The following is a 19943-nucleotide window of genomic DNA, read 5'->3' as shown; positions in this document are numbered from 1 at the left end:
CCATGATAGTTGTCTGAGCAATTCCGCTTCCACATCTGGTGGCAACGTAATGGGACGTAGTAATGCGACTGGTGAACCGAACCCTTCGAGATGTGAAGTTTCGACATCCAGTCCCCAGCTTGCAGTCAACCCGCCGCCATCACACACCATTCCCACCCTTGGTGCGACCAGTATACCGTCGCCACGATCCGCTCTCGGCACTATGGAGGCGGAATCTTGCGACGGCACAGGCAACGCTTGATACAACCGTACCCGAACCACTTCCCACACCCTGTGACGGTTTCGATCTACGAGATCTTAACACCCACGACAACAGCAGTCCGTTGCAGCGAAGCACCTCGTTTGGAAAATGGCAGTGGCTTTCACTCAAGCCTAAGCGACTGGCTATAGAGACGGATTTCTTCCGTATTGGGCCGGCTAAAGGTTATAACCTGCCGCTATTGGTAGACGTCCTCGCCAACCAAAACGACGTCGAATTATGGTACTGTCTCCTGAATCATCTTCAGAGGCATCACGGCGATGATGGCGTCCACAAACTATGGAATGGCATGTGGGGACGCAAAACACTCTACAAGGCGGACAAGGTTTCGTCATTGGTCTTCTGGCAGACTATCCTCGAGACGGCCCTTCGGCACGATAATGAACAGTTCCTTGATAACGTCGTGGTCTATGCGAAATGGATGAAAGTCGTCCACGACAGCGAATGGCCGAACCTCTATATGGGCGTTATATCACACTTTCTCCGTTCACACCAACATAGCAAAGCTTCGAGTTGGCACTGTCGCCTCGCACCAAAATTCCGTCCATCTTCGAGCGAGTTTATAGGCCTATTAAAGCACTTTTGTCTGGACGAAGTTCTTAATAACAGGGGGACGCTGCGGCACTTATACGCCATGAGCGGCGAACGCCATGTGTACGACTTGATGGTGCCTTACCTGTATGCCCGCGGTTATTCTCGTCTGGCGCTGCTGTGGCACAATACATGCTTGCGCCTTGGGGATGGGCCAACGCTTTACGCGCCGGCAAGACCATTCCTGAGATATTACGCTGGCTACTATCCAGAGACACTCGAATTATGGTCCGAAAAAGAGTTGGCTGCTATGAGCCGGTTGGATGAACAAGACTCCACGGAAACGCCCAACAATGCTGAGGATGACAAATCTGAGCAACTTAAAGTTTCCAGAGAGTTCATGAATCGCGTTCATGGGAGCACGTTTGGATTCACTTCCAAATCGTACAATGACAATCTCGGTGCGCGCTGGTTTGCCAGTTCCTGGGTCAGTCTCGACACAGCCATATCTGTCGTTTCAGCTCTCGGTATCGAGCAGATCGGGCCACTCTCGCTGCAGTCTATTGCATTGAGAGATCCCAGTCCGGAAGGCGTGTTGAAGAGGATTGGCTATCTCCAAGACCTGGGCATCACACTCCCTGATTCGAACTACGTGAAATCGATACAATATCTTGCCAAGACCCGCGATGCTGAGCTCCTCTTGGATCTCCTTCAATGCGACTTGCACCCGGAGGTCTTTGACGACGTATTAACGCATTCCAAGTTGATGGACTCCAGTAGATTATCCGGCGATCTTCGAACCTATAACTTGCTGCTTGCTACGAGACTGGCCACGGTTACGAGTTCAAGCCATGCCTTGGCTAACGCAATGTTGGGAGTTTCGATTGATAACGGGGATTACTGGAACATCATACGAGTTCTCGGTGATATGCTCCATTGGAAGACCAGCGTGGAATCACCGCATGTGGACAAGCTGTTTAAGCTCATGAAGATCAATGCGCCTTTCCATCCTACTGGGGATATGATGCAGCGTCGTATGCCGTGTCCTCGCATACACCCCCTACCGGAACCAGATAATGCGAGATTTTGCCAGGCCTTGCTGTGGACATTGCGTCGGATGGACGTTCCGATTCCTGCTAGTATCAATCAGCGGCTTATCTTGTCCTTTGCCCGTCAGGGCAAGATGCAATTACTTCTTCCAGCCATGCGCGATATAATTAACTACTACACAAAGTGGCGCGGCGCGCGGCCAGGTTTCGTACCTGTCTCTATCGAAGATTTGCCAGAAGCCATGACCCGGCCGCTTCTTGGTGTACCTAAACTGATGGGTGTATTCATACCAATCGATACGCCAGCTTCAAGGCTAAATCACCCACTCTCGCAGATTTTCACGCCCTGGATGGTGTCATCATTGATTAGGTGCTCATTCCGCAAAACTCCAGATGCTCATCTCAATGCCCCTCTGCTACAGCTGCAACTGCAGAAAAAGCCTCTGGCGCGTGGATTCGAGTTCACCCGTGTTCTCGCCGTCGTGCGGACACTGAAGAGACTGGGCGTGAACATCAATACAGAAAAAGTTCGGAAGGCCGTTGTCCTCCGCCTTGTTGAACTGTACGGAGCCGTTGAGCCCATGAAGAGGAAAACCAAGGTGGTTCGGCATCAAAATCGTTTGACCTTGGCTCATATGAAAGAATTATGCGATCAGGCTTGGATGGGGGAAGAAGAAGGAGGGGGAAAAGAGCCACTGCTTCCCGATCTCAAGGAATTGCAACGGAAAATCCAGGACAGGGCTTTGTATATCGATAACTGGAATAAGGAGTTGTATGAGAAGGTCGAACAACGCGTACGGAAAAAGCAGATGCTCCAACGCAGAATTCATAATAGTGTGCCATATTAGAACCTATACCCCTCTTTATTCTCTAGGCGAGCACTCCACCACACTATAAATTGCGTCCCTGTGAAGAGAGCTTATATTGTTCATGGCAGCGAACTACCGGTAAAGCAAGAAGATATGGTTTTGGCTTCGCCGCTTTGTGCTCAAGGCCTTCTGCTGCCCACCTCCATACCACGAGTACAGGGAGGCCCCAGGACATACAGAGGTTTACACCCGAAAGCCCGGCAGGGGCCCTACAGCTTTGCAGCAAGTCCTACAAGGTTCAACCAGGAGAACGACTACGCGGGGGTCGTTTTTTTCTTCTTCTTTCTTTCTGTCATACATTTTACTGGAACGGTCCCTATTGGCTTTTGATGGGGGATTCAACTGGCGGAGGGGAGTGAGTGACGGCACTACTTACGCCACCGACTGACTGGTCGGGTAGTGGGCTAGGCTCATCTAGATGTTGCGGCACATTGCCTGCCGGAACTCGCGACAAGGGTTTCTCGCCAGATCCGACGGCGCGCTGTAGCTCGCGGGAGGGGTGGAAGGAGAGCATTTTCCCACCTATGTCCGCCCCAGGTAGGAGCGCGCGTCTTGTTTGCAGCCAAGGCCAAGTAGTCTGTGTGGGTAACCGATCGGATTCACCCTCGTGTCATCATACTCCCATCATGGTTCTGTAAAGGGCGTCGATGCGGTCTCATCTGCACCTCTCACAGAGTGAATCGATGGGCAGCCGATATTCCTGTGACATGCAGAGTTCAGCGCTCCTCTCCCGCTCCTCTCCCATCGCGGATGCTTCACCAATAGTGAGGCATTCCAACTTGCTTCCCAAAAGCAAGTTGAGTCTCTGCCGTGTCATGCTCGCAATGTCTATCCAATTCCTCTGGCTTCCCAGATGATCTATTCATGGGCCGGGGCGGGAAAGAAGGGAATATGATGGTCACATATAAAGTCACTGTTTCTCGTTGTGAAGCGTATCGAATCCCTACTAGATATTCCTAGTGGCTAGCAAAATAGACGAGAATCAAAAATATCTCCAAGGCTATCAGTATCTTACTTGTATCTACGCCTGTACTTGACGATGGCTTCTTCAACAGTCTGTCAGAGAAATGGGTAAGTGATCGTCCAACGAACTCGTTCAGATAGCGTGCTGTGACTGATATAGCTTATCACGAATCTTATAGGCAGCTCCCGCGCAAACACTCGCACAAAATATCCAGAATGACGGCTGCGTCGTCCATCTCCGGCTCCAAGTCTACGAAAAAGAGCAAGAACAAGTTGGCCAGCAGCCCCAGCCTCCGTGCATATCTTCAACAGTCGCCTTCCAAGGAGAATTGGCTGGCCGCCACGACAGGCCCAGGAACCATGGCCGCCGCAGCCTCTAATGCGAGCTCGAAGGCGTCAGCAAAGAGAATGAGCGTGGATATTGCAAAGATCATGGTGCCATTCAATCGATAGAGATTAGAGGGGGGGCGCTTGCAGGTATCCAGGGACTAGTGCCCCCCTGCTGCGTTGTCTTTTCGATAGAGTCAATCCTGCATGCGCCCTCTAACCTTTGGAGGATAGTGGGAAGGCTTCCGAGAAGGCAACTTAGCTGGACTGGCATCTCCGATGTATTGGATCATATCATGAATGGTGGTGGGTGGTGTTATTGGAAGTCCTGCGAAGCTAACATTTGGTCTCAACCCCTGCTCCTATCCAGCAAGCCCTTTTCCGTGTTATATATCTATAAGAAGAAAACCTCTGTATCGTCGTATATTATACCAATGAAAACTACCCATTTGATACATGTCACCGGTGATTTATAGAAACCAAGCAATTGGCAACTCGTTGTCATGTTGAGTTACTGTATGTACCAAGAGCAGAAAACCCCCACGCCCGTCTTCAGTCAGTTACATATGGCACGTCTCAGATTAGTAGATTAGTGATACTCAACACACGCAGTGCATATGTTTATTGGGGAAAGCCCTGATATGCAAGGCCGGCAGTCTGGCATCAGAGATCCTGCAAATTGGGCCAATAGAGCGAACTCGTGCTGCACAGGAAGCGCCACTGCAGGACTCACTGGCCCAGAACCAGGCCTCCCCCTTTGTCGGATAGAAGCCGAGCCCTTGCACTTGTTCTGCTGATGAGACTGTCGATCTATCCCTGCACTTTCCCCGCCGAGCAAGCGGGCGGGCGGAGGCAGCGGAAAGCTGGCGAGATGTTAGTCTCTCCTCCCCACCCCTGTCGACTATGCAAAGCATCTGGCACACCTGTCGATTTGGCAAGTTGACTCGCTGGGATCTCATATGCCAAGAAGGAACTATCAAGACCTGGCGTCATACCCTACCCGGCAACCGGGTCTGGCCTATCGTAGCCGGCGGCAGCCCATCCATGCCCCGGCCTGACAACGAGTGCTCGTCCCAAGCATCTGCCACTCACCTCGTATTCAGGACAGCCTCTACTGTCCCAACAGTACTTCATCTGTGCTCCTCATCTGTCGTGCGATAGGGTCTTTCCATCAACGAAAGCGTGTATCGGGTACATGCATCTTCCGCCAGCCAAGAGTGTTCTGCACCAACCTTCTTCTGCCTTGTATCAAACTCTACCGACAGTCGGTGAAGAAACCCCAGGAAGCCTCCAAATAATTGACACTCGTTATCCAACTTCACAACCTGACATGCGTTACTCCTTGAGATCGGCCCATGATGAACGATGACGAAACAGCGATACCTCCAATAGTTGGCAGGTGGCTGGAAGATCGTCCCAGGCTTGACCGCATTCCAGATATGCGCATCTCTCTTCAGGATGATAATCATGCAATGCTTGTTCACTTGCTTACCTGCTTATTAGTGAGACACGGGCGCGATTGTCAGATCGAGCTTCCATGCGCACCGCGGCTCACCGGTTGCTGGCCAGGAAGCTCTGGTCATACAACACCTGATACCCAGGCTATTTATTCATCGTCAGTAGTGGCGCGGGATACCGAGGTAACAACCCCCCAGCGATATGTTTTCAGAAGGAAGATGCTCCCCAGCGGACTTTCTAGAGTGTGCGGGGAAGGGTTGGGGAAGCTGCGGGGGATTTGCCGGAGTGCCTCACGCAGGCCCACTTGCTGCTTACAAGACTCCCATACAAAAGCACAACAAACGTTGAACGTTGAGCGTTGTCGGAGGGAAGGCAGAAGGGGCGTGCGTTGTTGATTATCTTGGGTGGCTGGTGGCCGCGAATTGTACATCTTCATTTGCTGGTCTTTCTTCCTGCGTCGCTGATTTGTTGCACTTTCCATTCGCTGTCATTTGTATCACTCAGCATCTGGACGGCTATCTTATCGTCATATTCTCGGCCCGGGACTGCATTATCGGCTTGCACGAGAGTGGCCCTGTCCTCTCTTCGCGGCATCATCGGGAAGTCTTAGGCGACAAGACTACAAGCTTATGATCTTGAGGATTGGAATAGAATATAACCCCTATATCACATAACCGGATCTCTATATTTTAGACGACGAGAATACCAAAATGGCGGAAATTGTGCCAAGAAAGCTCTGGGAGCACCCGAGCCCTCGGGATACCGATATGTACAAGTTCATGCGTGAGGTTAACAGGAAACACAATCTCAATCTCCAGGTATGTTGGTCGATGCGCATTCAGCCCTAGATGCGGGAACCCGTACTTACCTCTCTCTCTGCTAGACATTCTGGGATTTGTACCAGTTCTCCGTCAACAAGCGGTCCGACTTCTGGGCTGACGTGCTGAGCTTCTCACCCATCATCTACACGGGCACGTACCAGCGCGTCGTCGACGAGAGCCGGCCCATCGACAGCGTGCCACGCTGGTTCGAGGGGGTCCGTCTCAACTTTGCCGAGAATCTTCTGTGGTCCCGCAGCCAAAAGCCCGACGGCGGCAGCAGCGATCCCACGGATCACCACGGCACCGTGGGCAAGGAGGGCGCCAAGATCGCCGTGACCGAGGTCCGTGAGGGCGTCTCCGAGACTCGCCAGCTTACCTGGTACATGCTTCGCAAGCTGGCGGCATCGTATGCCGCTGCACTGTACGCCGGCGGGGTGCGCAAGGGTGACCGCGTCGTCATCGTTGCCGCCAACAGCATCGAGACCCTCATCGTCTTTGTGGCCACCACTTGGCTCGGCGCCATCTTTAGTAGCTCCTCCACCGACATGGGTGTCGATGGAATACTGCAACGTACGGTCCAGATCAATCCTCGTGTAAGTGCTGCTACTGCGTTTTGTGTCTCTCGGGGCCAGCTATGCAAATATGGAAGTAGCTGACCAACTTAATCGTTGACAGTACATTTTTATGGACGATGCCGCACTTTACAACGGCAAGAGGGTAGACCTCCGCCAGAAGATGACGGAAATCGAGGCAGGGATGAAAGGGTGCGATCTGTTCAAGGGTATCGTTTCTATTCGCAGGTTCCAGGACCGACTAGACATTAGCAAGGTCCCGCGAGCCCAGACCCTGGACGAGTTCCTCCAGAAACGCGCCTCTCATCCGCCGCCCATCGAGAGGGTCGCCTTCCATGACCCTTTCTTGATATGCTACTCGTCCGGGACCACGGGAATCCCCAAGGCCATCGTACACTCAGTGGGCGGCGTAGTCCTTAATTCCTTCAAAGAGGGCAAGTTGCACGAAGGAGTGACCTCGGACTCGGTTGGGCTCCAGTACACCACCACCGGCTGGATCATGTACATGTCGAGCGTCGGCTACCTCCTTGCCGGAGCTAGAGTGGTGCTCTATGATGGGTCTCCATTTCAGCCTGACCTTCAGACCTTTGTCAAGCTGATCGGCGACCAAAAAGTCACGAAGCTGGGCATCAGCCCGAGATGGATGACCGAGATCGCCAAGGCGGGGATATCGCCCCGGGAGCTTACCGACTTGTCGAGATTGCGTATCGTTACTTCTACTGGCATGGTCTTGTCGGACCAGCTCTTTGAGTGGTTCTACGAGAAGGGTTTCCCTGCGCACACGCAACTTGGCAACATCTCTGGAGGAACCGACATCGTAAGTACTTAGATCCATCTGTGCGTATGGGCAACCTGAATGACTCACTAATGAACAACGTTCAATAGGCTGGCTGCTTCGGTATATGCAATCCTCTGACGCCCGTCTACGTAGGCGGGACCCAGGGCCCCAGTCTCGGGACAGAAATTGCCGTATACGACTCCATGCTGCCCAACGGCCCGGGCCAGGCGGTTCCCAACGGCACGCCGGGCGAGCTCGTCGCACTATCTTCCTTCCCCAACGTGCCCGTCTGCCTCTGGGGCGACAAGACGCCAGTCGGGGTCCACGGGTCTAGGTTTCACGCCGCCTACTTCGCGCGCTTCGACCACGTCTGGGCGCACGGCGACTTTGTTGTGCTGGACCCGACCACGAAGAACCTGACCTTTATGGGCCGCGCTGACGGCGTGCTCAATCCCAGCGGTGTCCGCTTTGGCTCGGCCGAGATCTACTCGGTCCTTGAGAGGCACTTCGCCGATCGCCTCGCCGATTCCGTCTGCGTCGGGCAGCGCCGGCCGCAGGACGCCGACGAGAGCGTCATGCTGTTCTTGCTCATGCGGCCGGGACAGGTTTTCGATAAAAAGCTCGTCTACGAGGTCAAGGAGGCTATTAAGAGGGACTTGTCTAAACGGCATGTACCCAAGTACGTCTTTGAGACGCCTGAAATACCCGTACGTTGAGACATGACCCCTGGTGAATTGCCCATTTTTGTTTGTCACAAGAGTACTAATGGATAACGTAACAGACGACTATCAATCTGAAAAAGGTTGAGCTGCCGGTTAAGCAGATCGTCTCGGGGCATACCATCAAGCCTAGCGGTACGCTCCTGAACCCCCAAAGCTTGAACTTTTACTATCAATTCGCCAAAGACGAGTTTCTCAAGGCCGGGAGAGAGAAGCTATAGCGGCGCAATTGTAATATGCATGGCACGGGGAGAACGTAGGTTGGTAAAATTTACGCGAGCGTCGAAATAGACCATAGGCTTTAAGTAATTTACAGACTGTGAATAGACGTAGTCAAAGTCGAAATGCCCTTGCTTTGAAGTAATAATTTTGCAGATATTGCGCCAGGTACCACATATGCCTACCAGCTCCCTGCTTTCATATTATACAATCTGTCGACTACGACACCATACTCTTGACACCCCCTCATCTTCCTTGAACGTGCCCCCTTTTATCCCGTACCGATACCCCATCCGCGCCGCGACGCCTACTAAGCTGCCCATGCCCACGACGCCCAAGACGCCGGCCCAGGACGGCCCCGGTCTTACGACTCTCGTGGCCGCGGCGGCCACACCGGCAACCATGCCCCCGTACGTCCAGTCATCCGTCTCCAGCTGGCCCTTGTGCTCCAGGAGCCGCCAGCTGCGGTCCTGCCACTCGATCTCTTCCCGTCCCCACATCCGGCCCACCAACCCGACGGAAACGACACCAATCGTCCATAGGGTAGTGACGCCCGTGGCGCGGAAGAAGCGCTGCTGAAACGGTGCCTTTGCGATTGCCGCCGCCGCCGCCGTTGGTGTTGGCTTGGGAGAAGCAGCGGAACGGGAAACGAGCGGGAGGAGAACTTGACGCACGCCGTACATGCCCGTACCGAGCACGGCGCCCGTGGTTACGGCCCGCGTCAGGACGTGGGTGGTTAGGATGGTGCGGGATAGGGGCTGGTCTTCGGCGTAGGCCGTGTGTGGAAATAGCGTGACATCTTTGTGGCTGGTCGCTTACTTCTCCCCTACGCCCCCTTTTTTGGATTTGCGCCCCTAGAATTTAGGTTGAGTAGTTTTCAAGATGGCCGTTGGGGTTGGAATGGAATGCCTTGCCGCTAGCTACGCTTGGGCTCAGACTGGTTAAGGAGGCTTTTCGAGTTGGTACAGCAATGAGTATAGGCAGATGGAATTATTGCGCATGTCTGTTAGCAGGGAAATCCGGAAATGCGCCACTGCCAGTGAAGATGACATCTCTTATATTTCTGCTGACGACATGCGACAGCACGGCACACGGGGCAATAGCCACTACATCTTACCGTGTGGGTGGGGAATGCGAGTGCGAGATGGGGGCGCTTCTCGGTAGTCCCATGGGGCCGCGATACTAGCTAAAACTTCAGCTCTGCCGGGTTTTCATCAATTGATCGGCAGTCAATATCGAAGATGAGGAAAGCGAGCTGTCAGCACGGATTTCGGCTCCATGCACGTTGGAAATTGCCAGCACAAGATCTTGGCCGATTCCAGGTGCGCGGCCGATGTAATTGGTGGGAGCTTATTTCTTGAGGTGCCCTTAACATAACCAGAGCCATTGCTCGGTTGCCCACGTTGGCATGCATGCGCACCTACTACTAGTGGTAAAAGGGGGCTTGCGGGCTTGCCCCTACGAAATGAAAGGCGAGAACATCTCGTATGGAATTTCCGCCGAGCTGTTTACCAGCACGCTGCCCGTCGATTCTTGTGTGACTTTGGACCGATCGCAGCGGCGAGGAACTCAAAACACGTGCATCATTTGGAAGAGGCGCATTTTGCAATACCCCATCGTTTTGGGGCGACTGCATGTGCTGCAAATCATCACGACAAGGGGCCGCTGCCTTGGGACCGCCGAGGCCGCCACCAATTTCCCATGGCGACGTCCCTCAATACATATGCAGGCTCAACGCCGCTGGTGTTGCTCATGGCCTTCCACGTAAGGGAGGGCAAGCATTGACGTGCTTTCTCACCCCAGAAACTGCTTTTCTTTTTTTGAAAGTAACCCCCAGCCGTTGCCGTTGACATCGCCATCGACGACAGCCCGTCACTCGTTATTATATATATATATATACATACATATTCACTAATTGGGATCTATTATATCCCGTGACACTCTTTGCACAATGCGCGTCAAGTCAGTGGTTTCGATATCTTTCCTCGCGTCCGCGTCTACCACTCTGGCCAAGTGTATACCCTCATCATTGCCTATCTCGGCTAGTATATCCAGCGCCAGTGCGTCTTCCACTGCCATCTCCTCGCGAGATGTACCCGTGAGCACGGCTTCCAACACGGCTTCAGCCACAAACTCCCAGAGTGCTTCGGCGACGGCCAGTTCCACTTCCAACTCCGTATCTATCACTTCGTCAACTGCATCGTCAACGGTTTCCAGTACCGCCAGCAGCTCACTTACCACAAGCTCTGCGTCATCCACGCCCTCTGCTTGCGCTTACTGGCTCGGTACGTATTTCTCAACAAGCGCCCCGTTTCGTTTCCACAGAGATCCACTGTGTGAAATACCCCTGAAATGTGAGAACTGACCTTAAATTGGATGCAGAGGATCTGGAGGCCCAGGGAATCGCAGCTTTCAATGCGAACCCGGCAGACTACAAGGTCTTTCGCAATGTCATGGACTACGGCGCCAAGGGTGACGGAGTGACGGACGACACTGCCGCCATCAACCGTGCCATCAGCGACGGGAACAGGTGCGCTCCTGGCAAGTGTGCTTCGTCGACCACTAGCCCTGCTCTGGTGTACTTTCCCAACGGTACTTATATCGTCTCGGACTCCATTGTCAACTACTACTACACCCAGATTGTGGGGAACCCCAATTGCATGCCTACCATTAAGGGGAGCTCCCAGTTCCGCGCTCGCTGGGTCATCGACGGAAACCAGTACGGATCCGACGGTAAGCTGGGTTGGGGCGCCACCGACGTCTTCTGGACTCAGGTTCGTAATATCATCATCGACACGACCGAGGTCCGGCCGTCATTGCAGGTTGCCGGTATCCACTGGACTGTCTCGCAGGCTACTTTGCTGCAGAACATCATCTTCAAGCTGTCGCAGGCGACTGGCACGCAGCACCAAGGCGTGTTCATCGCCGAGGGCTCTGGCGGTTTCATGAGCGACCTCTTCTTCACTGGAGGCGCCCAGGGCATGGCCATCGGCAACCAGCAATTCACCATGCGCAACCTGACCTTTGACAGTGTCGTTGCTGCCATCGACCAGGCCTGGGACTGGGGTTGGACGTACTACGGGCTCAAGATCAACAACTGTACCGTCGGTCTGAACCTCACGGCCGTCAACGACAAGGGCGAGCTCAACGTGGCGTCAGTCGTGCTCTTCGATAGCGAATTCTCGAACACGGATACGGCCGTGATCACAGCTCGTCCCACTCCGAGCAATTCTTCCGCCGGCGCCCTCATTCTCGAGAACGTCTCTCTCAACAACGTCCGCGTAGCCATCGAAGGTCCTTCGGGCACAACACTCCTCGATGGAACGTCTGGGGTCAAGAAGATCACTGCCTGGGGCCAAGGGAGCCAGTACTCTCTCAAGAGCCAGCGCGAATCAGTCCAGGGACAGATCACTCCTAACAACCGGCCGACCAGCCTGACGGCTGGAGCCGACTATTACCAGCGCTCCATGCCCAAGTATGAGAACCTGCCCATCTCACAGTTTGTTATCGCGCGTGCTGAAGGTGCCACTGGCGATGGCCATACCGACGACACCGATGCTCTGCAGGGTGCCATCAACAAAGCAGCTAAAAGTGGCAAGGTTCTGTTGGTCAATGCCGGCTACTATAAGGTAACCAAGACATTGTACGTTCCCGCCGGCTCCAGGATCATTGGCGAGGCTTTACCAGTCATCATGTCGTCTGGAAGCTACTTCAACAACATGCATGACCCGAAGCCTGTTGTGCGAGTTGGTGCTGCGGGTGGTGAAATTGGCACAGTCGAATGGTCCGACATGTTCGTCAGCACTCAGGGCGCCCAAGCCGGTGCCATCCTCGTCGAGTGGAACATAGTGTCCAGGCCCGGTGCCATCTCGGGCATGTGGAATGTGCATGTACGCGTGGGGAGGCTTCGCCGGATCGCAATTACAAGTTGAGCAGTGCCTCAAGACACCCGAGGTTCCCGTCACTACTGCCGTTAAGGATGAGTGTGTCGGTGCTTTCATGTCGGTGCATGTGACCCCCTTCGCCTCGGGTCTGTACATGGAGAACTGCTGGATTTGGATTGCTGACCATGACGTCGATGACTTCAACAAGACCCAAATCACCGTCTATGCCGGAAGAGGCTTGCTGATCGAGAGCGTCACGGGTGGCGTTTGGCTCGTGGGATCTGGAGTTGAGCATCACTCCCTCTACCAGTACAATCTCGTGAGCACCAGAGATGTGTTCATGGGCCAGATCCAGACCGAGACAGCTTACTACCAGCCGAACCCGGATGCGCTGTTCCCATTCCCGCAAGATTCCAGGTACAAAGACCCGGGGTTCAAGAAGGGCGAAGACGGTTGGGGCATGCGTGTTGTCGACAGCAGAGACATCTTGGTCTACGGAGCCGGAAGTAAGTAGATATCTCCCCCATGTAGTGTAACCCGATGGGATGTGATACTAACAAGGCCTTGCAGTGTACTCCTTCTTCAACAACAACGATGTGCATTGCTCGGACCAGGGCAATAGCACAAAGTGCCAGTCGCGCATCTTCAGCATCGAGTCGAGTGGCGTGTCCGTGTACAATCTCAACACGGTTGGGACAACGTCCATGATCACTCAGGACGGCACCGATGTTGCTAGTTGGGAGAACCAGGCCGGCTTCGTCTCAAACGTGGCGCTATTCAGGAGCTAGAGCAAGGAGGCGACGGGATGACGCCGCTTTGACTTTGCGATGTGACGAAAGGGGCAGCTGAGGGTATCTGGAACAGAAAAGAAGAAAAAGAAAATTTGTAATGATAATGAGACGCTGCCGTCACTGCCGTCCGTCCCCCGATCCATAGCGGGAGGAGGCAGCCGCGGCAGGCTGTAGGAAAATCAAGATAGCCGACCAGGTCGGGCTGTGGGGGTTCATGTTCAATGGTGTGGTTCGCGTCCGTTGCCCAAAAGAGCAAGTCCTCACATAACCAGTGGGTGTAGCAGGTGTTTGGTGACAGCAACACGGACAGGATGCCACGTTCCTGGCGGCGATCACCCACAAAACGCATCGAGCGCGAGTGCGCGATAGGCCCAATACCTCTGCGGGAACTGGAGGCTCATCGGTACATACAGTGGGAGAGTGGAGAGCCAGCAGCTAGTCTTGCCGGGTTGGCAGGTGGCAGTGCATTGCTCCGGCTAAGCTAGCAAGGCAGGCCCCAAACCAGGTTGTTTTAAGTCCAGATCGGCCGTCAGTGCTTGCAGTCAGCGGTGCTTGTGTGGAAGATCGGCAATGGGACAATCCCCCTGGAGAGGCTACGGTATCTGAGTGTGCAGAAGGTATGGGAAGCCTCCGATGCTCTCACACTTGTAATACAATTGTGGCGGCGCGCTGGGACTCCCACTCGGGCGCTACTGTCCCACTACCGCAGGGCAAGAGCCTCTGTCGGGCCCTGGTAGGGTTCCGGTAGGGGAGACCCCACTAAAGATTCCCCAGCTACTGCAGCGCACAAGGCGCCCCGGGCAGAACCTAGGCAGCCCCCAACCACACCAAGATGGCCCACCTGAGACCTGAGACCTGTAGATGTTTGTGATCACTGCCAAGACGGTAATGCGTTCCGTTTCCACTGCAGAACGCCGTCTCCCCCGTCAGACCCCATTACCGACCGGGGTTCGTCTTCTGTAATGCGATTCGTCCATCAGCCTGTCAAACAACATTGCCGCAGCCAGTAGCAGCTGCAACCTCCGGGCTGGAGCCAGAGGTTGGCGGCCAAAACCCGCTGTTTCCATCGGCTCCGACTTGCGATTCGCTCCCTGCTCTCTCTTGGCCCCGTCTGAGACTGCCTGTTTTGCTTTCCAGCTTCCTCGCCAGGGCTTCCCGCTTCCCCACCGTTCCATCATACCTTAAGCTTACTTGCCCAGGCTAGAGACGTTCTGTTCTAGCAGGCTGGTACGTGTAGCATGCATCTTGACTCTGTCGTGTGAATCGTTCCGCAGTGGGGTTGCGAGCATGGGCGCAACAAAGAAACTCCAAACATCATCCCCCTTGCCCTTGCCAGGCGCCGGAAACAACACTAGCTGCCCCCTTCTATCCCATCGGTTGAGGCCATGGCCCGGAGGCCAGCTCGTCCGGTGAATACAGTGGCATCCTGTGTGTAAGCGTGTAAATATCAGATGAAGATGATATCGGACAGATTCTGTATAAAGGGGACCAGTTCCTCTCGAGAGTAAGGCTTCTATTTCCTCATCATCACCATCAAACATCACAACCATCAAAGCAGTTCTTTCGATCCTCTTCTTCCTCCCTTCTTCTTCACTTCATCACAAGCCCCGGTGGCACTTTAAGCGTATATCCTTCTTTCACTCTTCTTCACCTTTTCGGTTCATCCCATCACACACATACCCACCATCAAGATGCGTTACTCTCTCGTCCTCGCTGCTGCCGGCCTCGTCGCCTCCGTCTCTGGCCACGGCCTGGTTACCAAGGTTGTTGGTGCCAACGGAGTGGAGATGCCCGGTCTCACAGTCGCTGACGGCACTCCCCGAGACTGCTCCAGCAACGGCTGCGGTTCTCAAGCTGATACCGCCATCATCCGTGACCGCGAGATCCAGTCCGGCAAGGCCGGCCCCCTTGGACGCACTCAAGGAAACGGCAAGGTTGAGGCTGCTACCATGATCGCCAGCTTCATGGGTGGCGGTGTCGCTCCCACCAACAACGGCACCGGTGTCGGTGTTGAGGACAACATTCCCGCCAACGTCGGCCAGAAGGGTGCCAGCAAGAACAGCGCCAAGTTCCGCCGTCAAGGTGGTTTCCTGAGCGGCCTCCTCGGCGGAGGTGCCGGCGGTGCTGGTGGCGCCACCAAGGCCAAGGGCACGCAGACCAAGACTGCCGCCGAGACTAACGTGGCGTCGACCGCTGGCAAGGGCGCTTCAGGTGGCCTTCCCACTGCCGACGACAACGGCGAGGTCACTCTCCAGTTCCGCCAGATCAACCAGGATGGTGCCGGCCCTCTCGAGGCCATGATCGACGGCACCTCCGGTGGCACTGACATGGCCGCCTTCAAGAAGGCCGAGGTGACTCAGGACGTGCCCGGCTTCGTTGCCGGTCTCTCCACCGCCACCATGACCGACTTCAACGTCAAGGTCGCCATGCCCCAGGGCATGACCTGTGAGGCCAGCGTTGGCGGCGCCAACAACGTCTGCGTCGTCCGCGTCCGCAACAACACCCCCGCCGGCCCCTTCGGTGGCTCCGCCGCCTTCACCCAGACCACCGCTGCCCGCAAGCGAGCCATCGCCTACCGCATCAAGAAGCGCGCTGAGGAGGCCCGCCAGAGCCTCGAGTAAGCGGCTCGATCCCGTGTGTGCTTGCTGGCTCGGATTTTCTTTGGCCATGGAACCTATAGACGGATATGGATACGGATGTGATACCTGATCGTGGGAAAAGGGTCTTATGAGGGGCATCGGCGCTGGGAGTCTCAATTATTTCTTATCACTTCGCTCCGTCGACTGTGAGGGGGCAGCGAGGGGAGGTTTTCTTCTTTTTGACAACACATCGAATTTTGTACACTGCTTTGATGCGGTTGATGTTTGTATATGATATATGGTGGATCACCACATGGCCCCTCCTCTGGTTACCAGCAGGCAACAAATGGGTTGTCTGGGATGGAATAGGAGGGGCTCGGGACATTCCTTTATGATCGTTGTAGATACAGTTATATATACCCGTCGACGAAATCTTCTCTGCCTTCATGAGTTTGGTGATTGTGACAACATTTCAATGCCTTTGGTATGTAATATCTTGGGGGCTTGTCAACTCAGGGGCCGATGACCTGGGCAGCACCCGATTTGACTTGAGTGCGCTGCTAGCTGTTTGTTACTCGGTCCTCCATCATATCGTCGAGATCTGCATTTTGCGACTCGAGTTGAAGTTTCGTCCCATACTCAAGATTAGGTATTTAGTATGTTGAAGGACGTGTTTAGATAGACTTTCAAACGTCAAGATCATTACATGTGTCGAAGTGTGAGGGACAAGGTTTAACTTTGGATGACGCGGCCGAAAAATCGCCATTCCGTTAACGGGACGGACCCTTCGTGATCAAACTTCAGCCGAAGGAGCTCCCGAAAACCAAAACCGAAATGAAGAGTTGTCATAGCATGAACGTGAACATCCTTCAGACGACCGGCTCGCCACATCAGGACCGCTGACATACTGTAGAGATTGTAGCCTGTCATTATTGGTTCTTAGATACTCTTTGTGCCAATATTTTAATGATATATTTGGAACAAGTCCCTGAATAATCCTTACCAAGGGGTGGTGGTGTTCTTGACGAATGTTACCCTGACCTTCTGCATACCTTAAAGCAATGCAATAGCTTGTTTCCATCATGTTCACCTCTATTTTCCAACATCAGCCTCTCAAGTGGAGAATGATGATAGATGGCAAGCAGAAAAGATTCAAACTCATGTGACACCAAGGAATCCTGGGTTGTCACCGGCACATGCCTTTGAGCGCTGTTAGATATCTACGGAATTTCGTAATGACCTCGTGGCTGCGACCAGGCTTGCCGGCCTCTAAATGAAAGCAGTACCCAGTATCTTTCTAGATCTCGAGAGGCATATGCTTGTCTCTGAACGCGCAATACGTTTCTTCCTCGAGTTTTCGCATGTTAAAAAAGGGGTTTTGATATAGCTAAAACTGCTTGAGATACACCTGAAAGTCCGGCCTTAAAGATACGGATAGTATAAGAAGCGCGTTATTTTATTACGCGTCCCTTTACATACACTAATATAGTAGTGGATCGCAGTGCGTTCGTGATAATTTCTGTAATTAGTAAAGGTGATAAGAACCTGGAGTCTTAAATTATCAACCCCCTCCCCCTTTTTAACGCATTCTATAGACGGCCCCTTAGGCTTTAGAGCAAAGGCCAGATGGTGGCTAGAGATAGATATTACATATAAGCAAATACAGCCCGTTTTGGGCGCTGACTGAGGCTTGATACCCCTTCGACCTGGAAATAGAACTATTTAGGCCCGGACCATATCAAATACCTGGTGCGATTAGTGAGCCCGGTAGGAGTTTGACAGATAACTCGGGCGTAGTTCCTACTCATATTGTTTGTGTTTCAAGCCCATACACTAATAATAGCTACAGAATTTCTCTAATTCAAGGCTGAGAATCGTCTTATCAATTACATGGGTTGGTATGAATGTTCTCGCAAGATGGGACGTCAGGCTATAAGGCTGCAGCCTCTTCTATCTCAGCTTCTCAGCTTGAATGCTGTGTAACAAGCGATAAAAGCCCAGTTATGCACTTTGCCTCTCTTCTAATACAGCTTAATATTCATTTCATCTATAATTTTCAGCTTTTACGGCGTAGGATAAGCCACAACGATTCTATTTTTGCACTTTGCGTCTGTTGTAATTCCAGTCTTCTGTGGGGGCTGTTCATGAGAAAACCCCCTGACTTAAATGAGAGGGACTGGGTCATATCTATAAGTAATAGAGATCGACACACGAGTATGTATAATCTATTCTCATGAATCTCATGCAAAGACCGCCAGCGATCCCCAACACTAAAACCTGCTGATACTACACATCGTGTCGACGATCCCCTATCACAATGTTGCCACTCAAGACTATTGGGAGGCTTTTGGTAGTCGCTTCGGTTGCAGCATCTCTGTCGACAGAAATTACTGCCACGACCTCCAGTCGTGATCTCATGGTGTTGGAAACCCGTGATCTGACAATCAAGGATGAGCCGAAGAAGTTCGACTTGGGCTGGCAGGTTAAAGACAGACCAATCTTCTCAGGGTAAGTTTGGTCCGACCCCTAGCGGAGACGAACTGTTGCATTAAATAAAGAAATAGGCAATGGACTGGCGCCGTCGCCCGCGGCCAACATGACGCCAGTGCGACAACAAAGGTCTCCGTCGAATGTCTTGACTGCCGTACTTGGGGAACCGTCACCGCACAAGTCGAACTCACACAAGTTGATCTCCACCGCCCGAGCGTGTATGCACGGCTCAACTTCACCAATGTTGGAGGCTACTTTAACTTTGGTCTCGCCGCAAGTGCGCAAGGTACCTACGTGTTCCAGCTGCCCAGTGGTAAAAGGGGTGGTAAAAAGGATAAGAAGACTGTCAGGGTATTGTTAAAGCTTGTCCCATCTTCTACCTTTGATCACCGGAGCTGATACATATAAAGTCAAGAGGAGTGGATGCTGATATAAGCTTGATCGCCGAACTTATTATCCAAGTAAGCGCGTCTGTCGAAGCATCAGGAGGGTTCCATTTCGCTGTGACAGACAATACTACTGGGTTGCAAGTAAAGGTCCCGGATTTTTCCAGCGTCATTCTTCCACTGTAAGACTCTGAAACTGAACCCGTGGCCTTCTTCTCAAGTATGAATCTAATAAATGGGTACAGTCCTGATGTAAAGTTCGGACTTATTCCAGTCGCCATTAACGATACCTCGGCCAATATCACAGCGGCTATCCGGTTCCGTGCCGACGCAGGAATCGTTGCCGAAGCTAAAGGATTATCAGCAACAGGCAAAGCAGGCGCCTTTCTGAATTTGGCCCAGGTGACACTGAGTGGAAGGTCGTCACCCGCCGCAGGTTGTTTCTCTGTCGACGTCGAATCAAACGCGGGGGCATACGCGTATGCTTCTGCTTGTGGCAAGAAGGACTGCACAGGCGACGCCGCCGCAGCCGCGACTGTCTTCTACCGAGGCAGTGTGTCGACGTGCCTTCCCGCGACGGGCAAACCCTTCCGGCCCACTGCAGCCGCGATAGCAGCCCCTTCGTCGTGCGCCGGCGGCGCGCAGGCCGCCACCGGCACGACCGTCACTACGGCAACCTACAATGTGACAAATTGCGCCGTCGCTGCTATAAATTGCCCCCCCAGGCTACGGGCAGACTGTCGTAGCGACCAACGTGGAGACCATGACCACGAGTAGCTGCCCAAGTGCTACTGTTGCCAACGCTGCTGCTTATGCGCTGGCCATCAACGTTGCGGCTGTGGATAAGATAGAACACGCAATCGCATTGACTTCGGCTGCGACCGAGATTTCTTCAGTCAATACCGAGGGGATCGCTAAGCCGACGGCATCAATCATAACTGGTCAGTACGTTGAGTGGGCTAAGGAGTCCGAGGAAAAGAAAGAGGATAAGAAGGATGGAGATGGTAAGAAGGACGAGGATGACAAGAAGAAAAACGCTGTCTCTGCCCGATGGGAGTCACCCAATGGATTATTAGGCATGCTAGGCTTCTTCGCTGCAGTTCTGGTTTGTCTTTGAGTTGCTTTCCTACCCCTTTTCATTCGTTGATGACTGACGGCCCTCCCTCGCTTCGAGCTGGGCTGAAGTTGTCCCAGGTTGCAGCCTGCAGGCTTTAGACGCACATCGCTTTTTCAGGCAGTTACGTTAGA

General features: G+C 53.4%; 7 protein-coding genes across 7 annotated transcripts; 6 read left to right on the top strand and 1 right to left on the bottom strand.

The window, feature by feature from the left end:
* Positions 1-62: 62 nt before the first annotated feature.
* Positions 63-2687, top strand: PG998_008245 (uncharacterized protein; the record flags this gene model as incomplete). Its single annotated transcript, XM_066875061.1, has 1 exon — positions 63-2687. One exon carries the CDS (start codon positions 63-65, stop codon positions 2685-2687), a length of 2625 nt encoding a protein of 874 aa, XP_066731006.1.
* A 1200-nt stretch (positions 2688-3887) lies between these two features.
* PG998_008244 (uncharacterized protein) lies at positions 3888-4124 on the top strand (the record flags this gene model as incomplete). Its single annotated transcript, XM_066875060.1, has 1 exon — positions 3888-4124. The coding sequence occupies one exon, from the start codon at positions 3888-3890 to the stop codon at positions 4122-4124; it is 237 nt and encodes a 78-aa protein (XP_066731005.1).
* A 2042-nt stretch (positions 4125-6166) lies between these two features.
* Positions 6167-8567, top strand: PG998_008243 (Acetoacetyl-CoA synthetase; the record flags this gene model as incomplete). The annotated part of the gene is made up of 5 exons (XM_066875059.1): positions 6167-6274; positions 6340-6870; positions 6953-7666; positions 7735-8334; positions 8409-8567. The coding sequence occupies 5 exons, from the start codon at positions 6167-6169 to the stop codon at positions 8565-8567; spliced, it is 2112 nt and encodes a 703-aa protein (XP_066731004.1).
* A 201-nt stretch (positions 8568-8768) lies between these two features.
* PG998_008242 (uncharacterized protein) lies at positions 8769-9735 on the bottom strand (the record flags this gene model as incomplete). Its single annotated transcript, XM_066875058.1, has 2 exons — positions 8769-9372; positions 9683-9735. The coding sequence occupies 2 exons, from the start codon at positions 9733-9735 to the stop codon at positions 8769-8771; spliced, it is 657 nt and encodes a 218-aa protein (XP_066731003.1).
* Positions 9736-10516: 781 nt separating this feature from the next.
* On the top strand, positions 10517-13237 carry PG998_008241 (uncharacterized protein; the record flags this gene model as incomplete). Its single annotated transcript, XM_066875057.1, has 4 exons — positions 10517-10850; positions 10948-12455; positions 12502-12955; positions 13020-13237. The coding sequence occupies 4 exons, from the start codon at positions 10517-10519 to the stop codon at positions 13235-13237; spliced, it is 2514 nt and encodes an 837-aa protein (XP_066731002.1).
* A 1694-nt stretch (positions 13238-14931) lies between these two features.
* On the top strand, positions 14932-15861 carry PG998_008240 (cell surface protein; the record flags this gene model as incomplete). The annotated part of the gene is made up of 1 exon (XM_066875056.1): positions 14932-15861. The coding sequence occupies one exon, from the start codon at positions 14932-14934 to the stop codon at positions 15859-15861; it is 930 nt and encodes a 309-aa protein (XP_066731001.1).
* A 2275-nt stretch (positions 15862-18136) lies between these two features.
* On the top strand, positions 18137-19812 carry PG998_008239 (uncharacterized protein; the record flags this gene model as incomplete). Its single annotated transcript, XM_066875055.1, has 5 exons — positions 18137-18327; positions 18384-18660; positions 18720-18877; positions 18941-19248; positions 19421-19812. 5 exons carry the CDS (start codon positions 18137-18139, stop codon positions 19810-19812), a joined length of 1326 nt encoding a protein of 441 aa, XP_066731000.1.
* Positions 19813-19943: the final 131 nt, after the last annotated feature.

This window comes from Apiospora kogelbergensis (assembly GCF_038363985.1).
Source record: "Apiospora kogelbergensis strain CBS 113332 chromosome Unknown utg000005l_segment0_segment0, whole genome shotgun sequence".
Taxonomy (NCBI): domain Eukaryota; kingdom Fungi; phylum Ascomycota; class Sordariomycetes; order Amphisphaeriales; family Apiosporaceae; genus Apiospora; species Apiospora kogelbergensis.
Note: the sequence above shows the minus strand (reverse complement) of the source record. Positions and strands in the feature narration are given on the sequence as shown.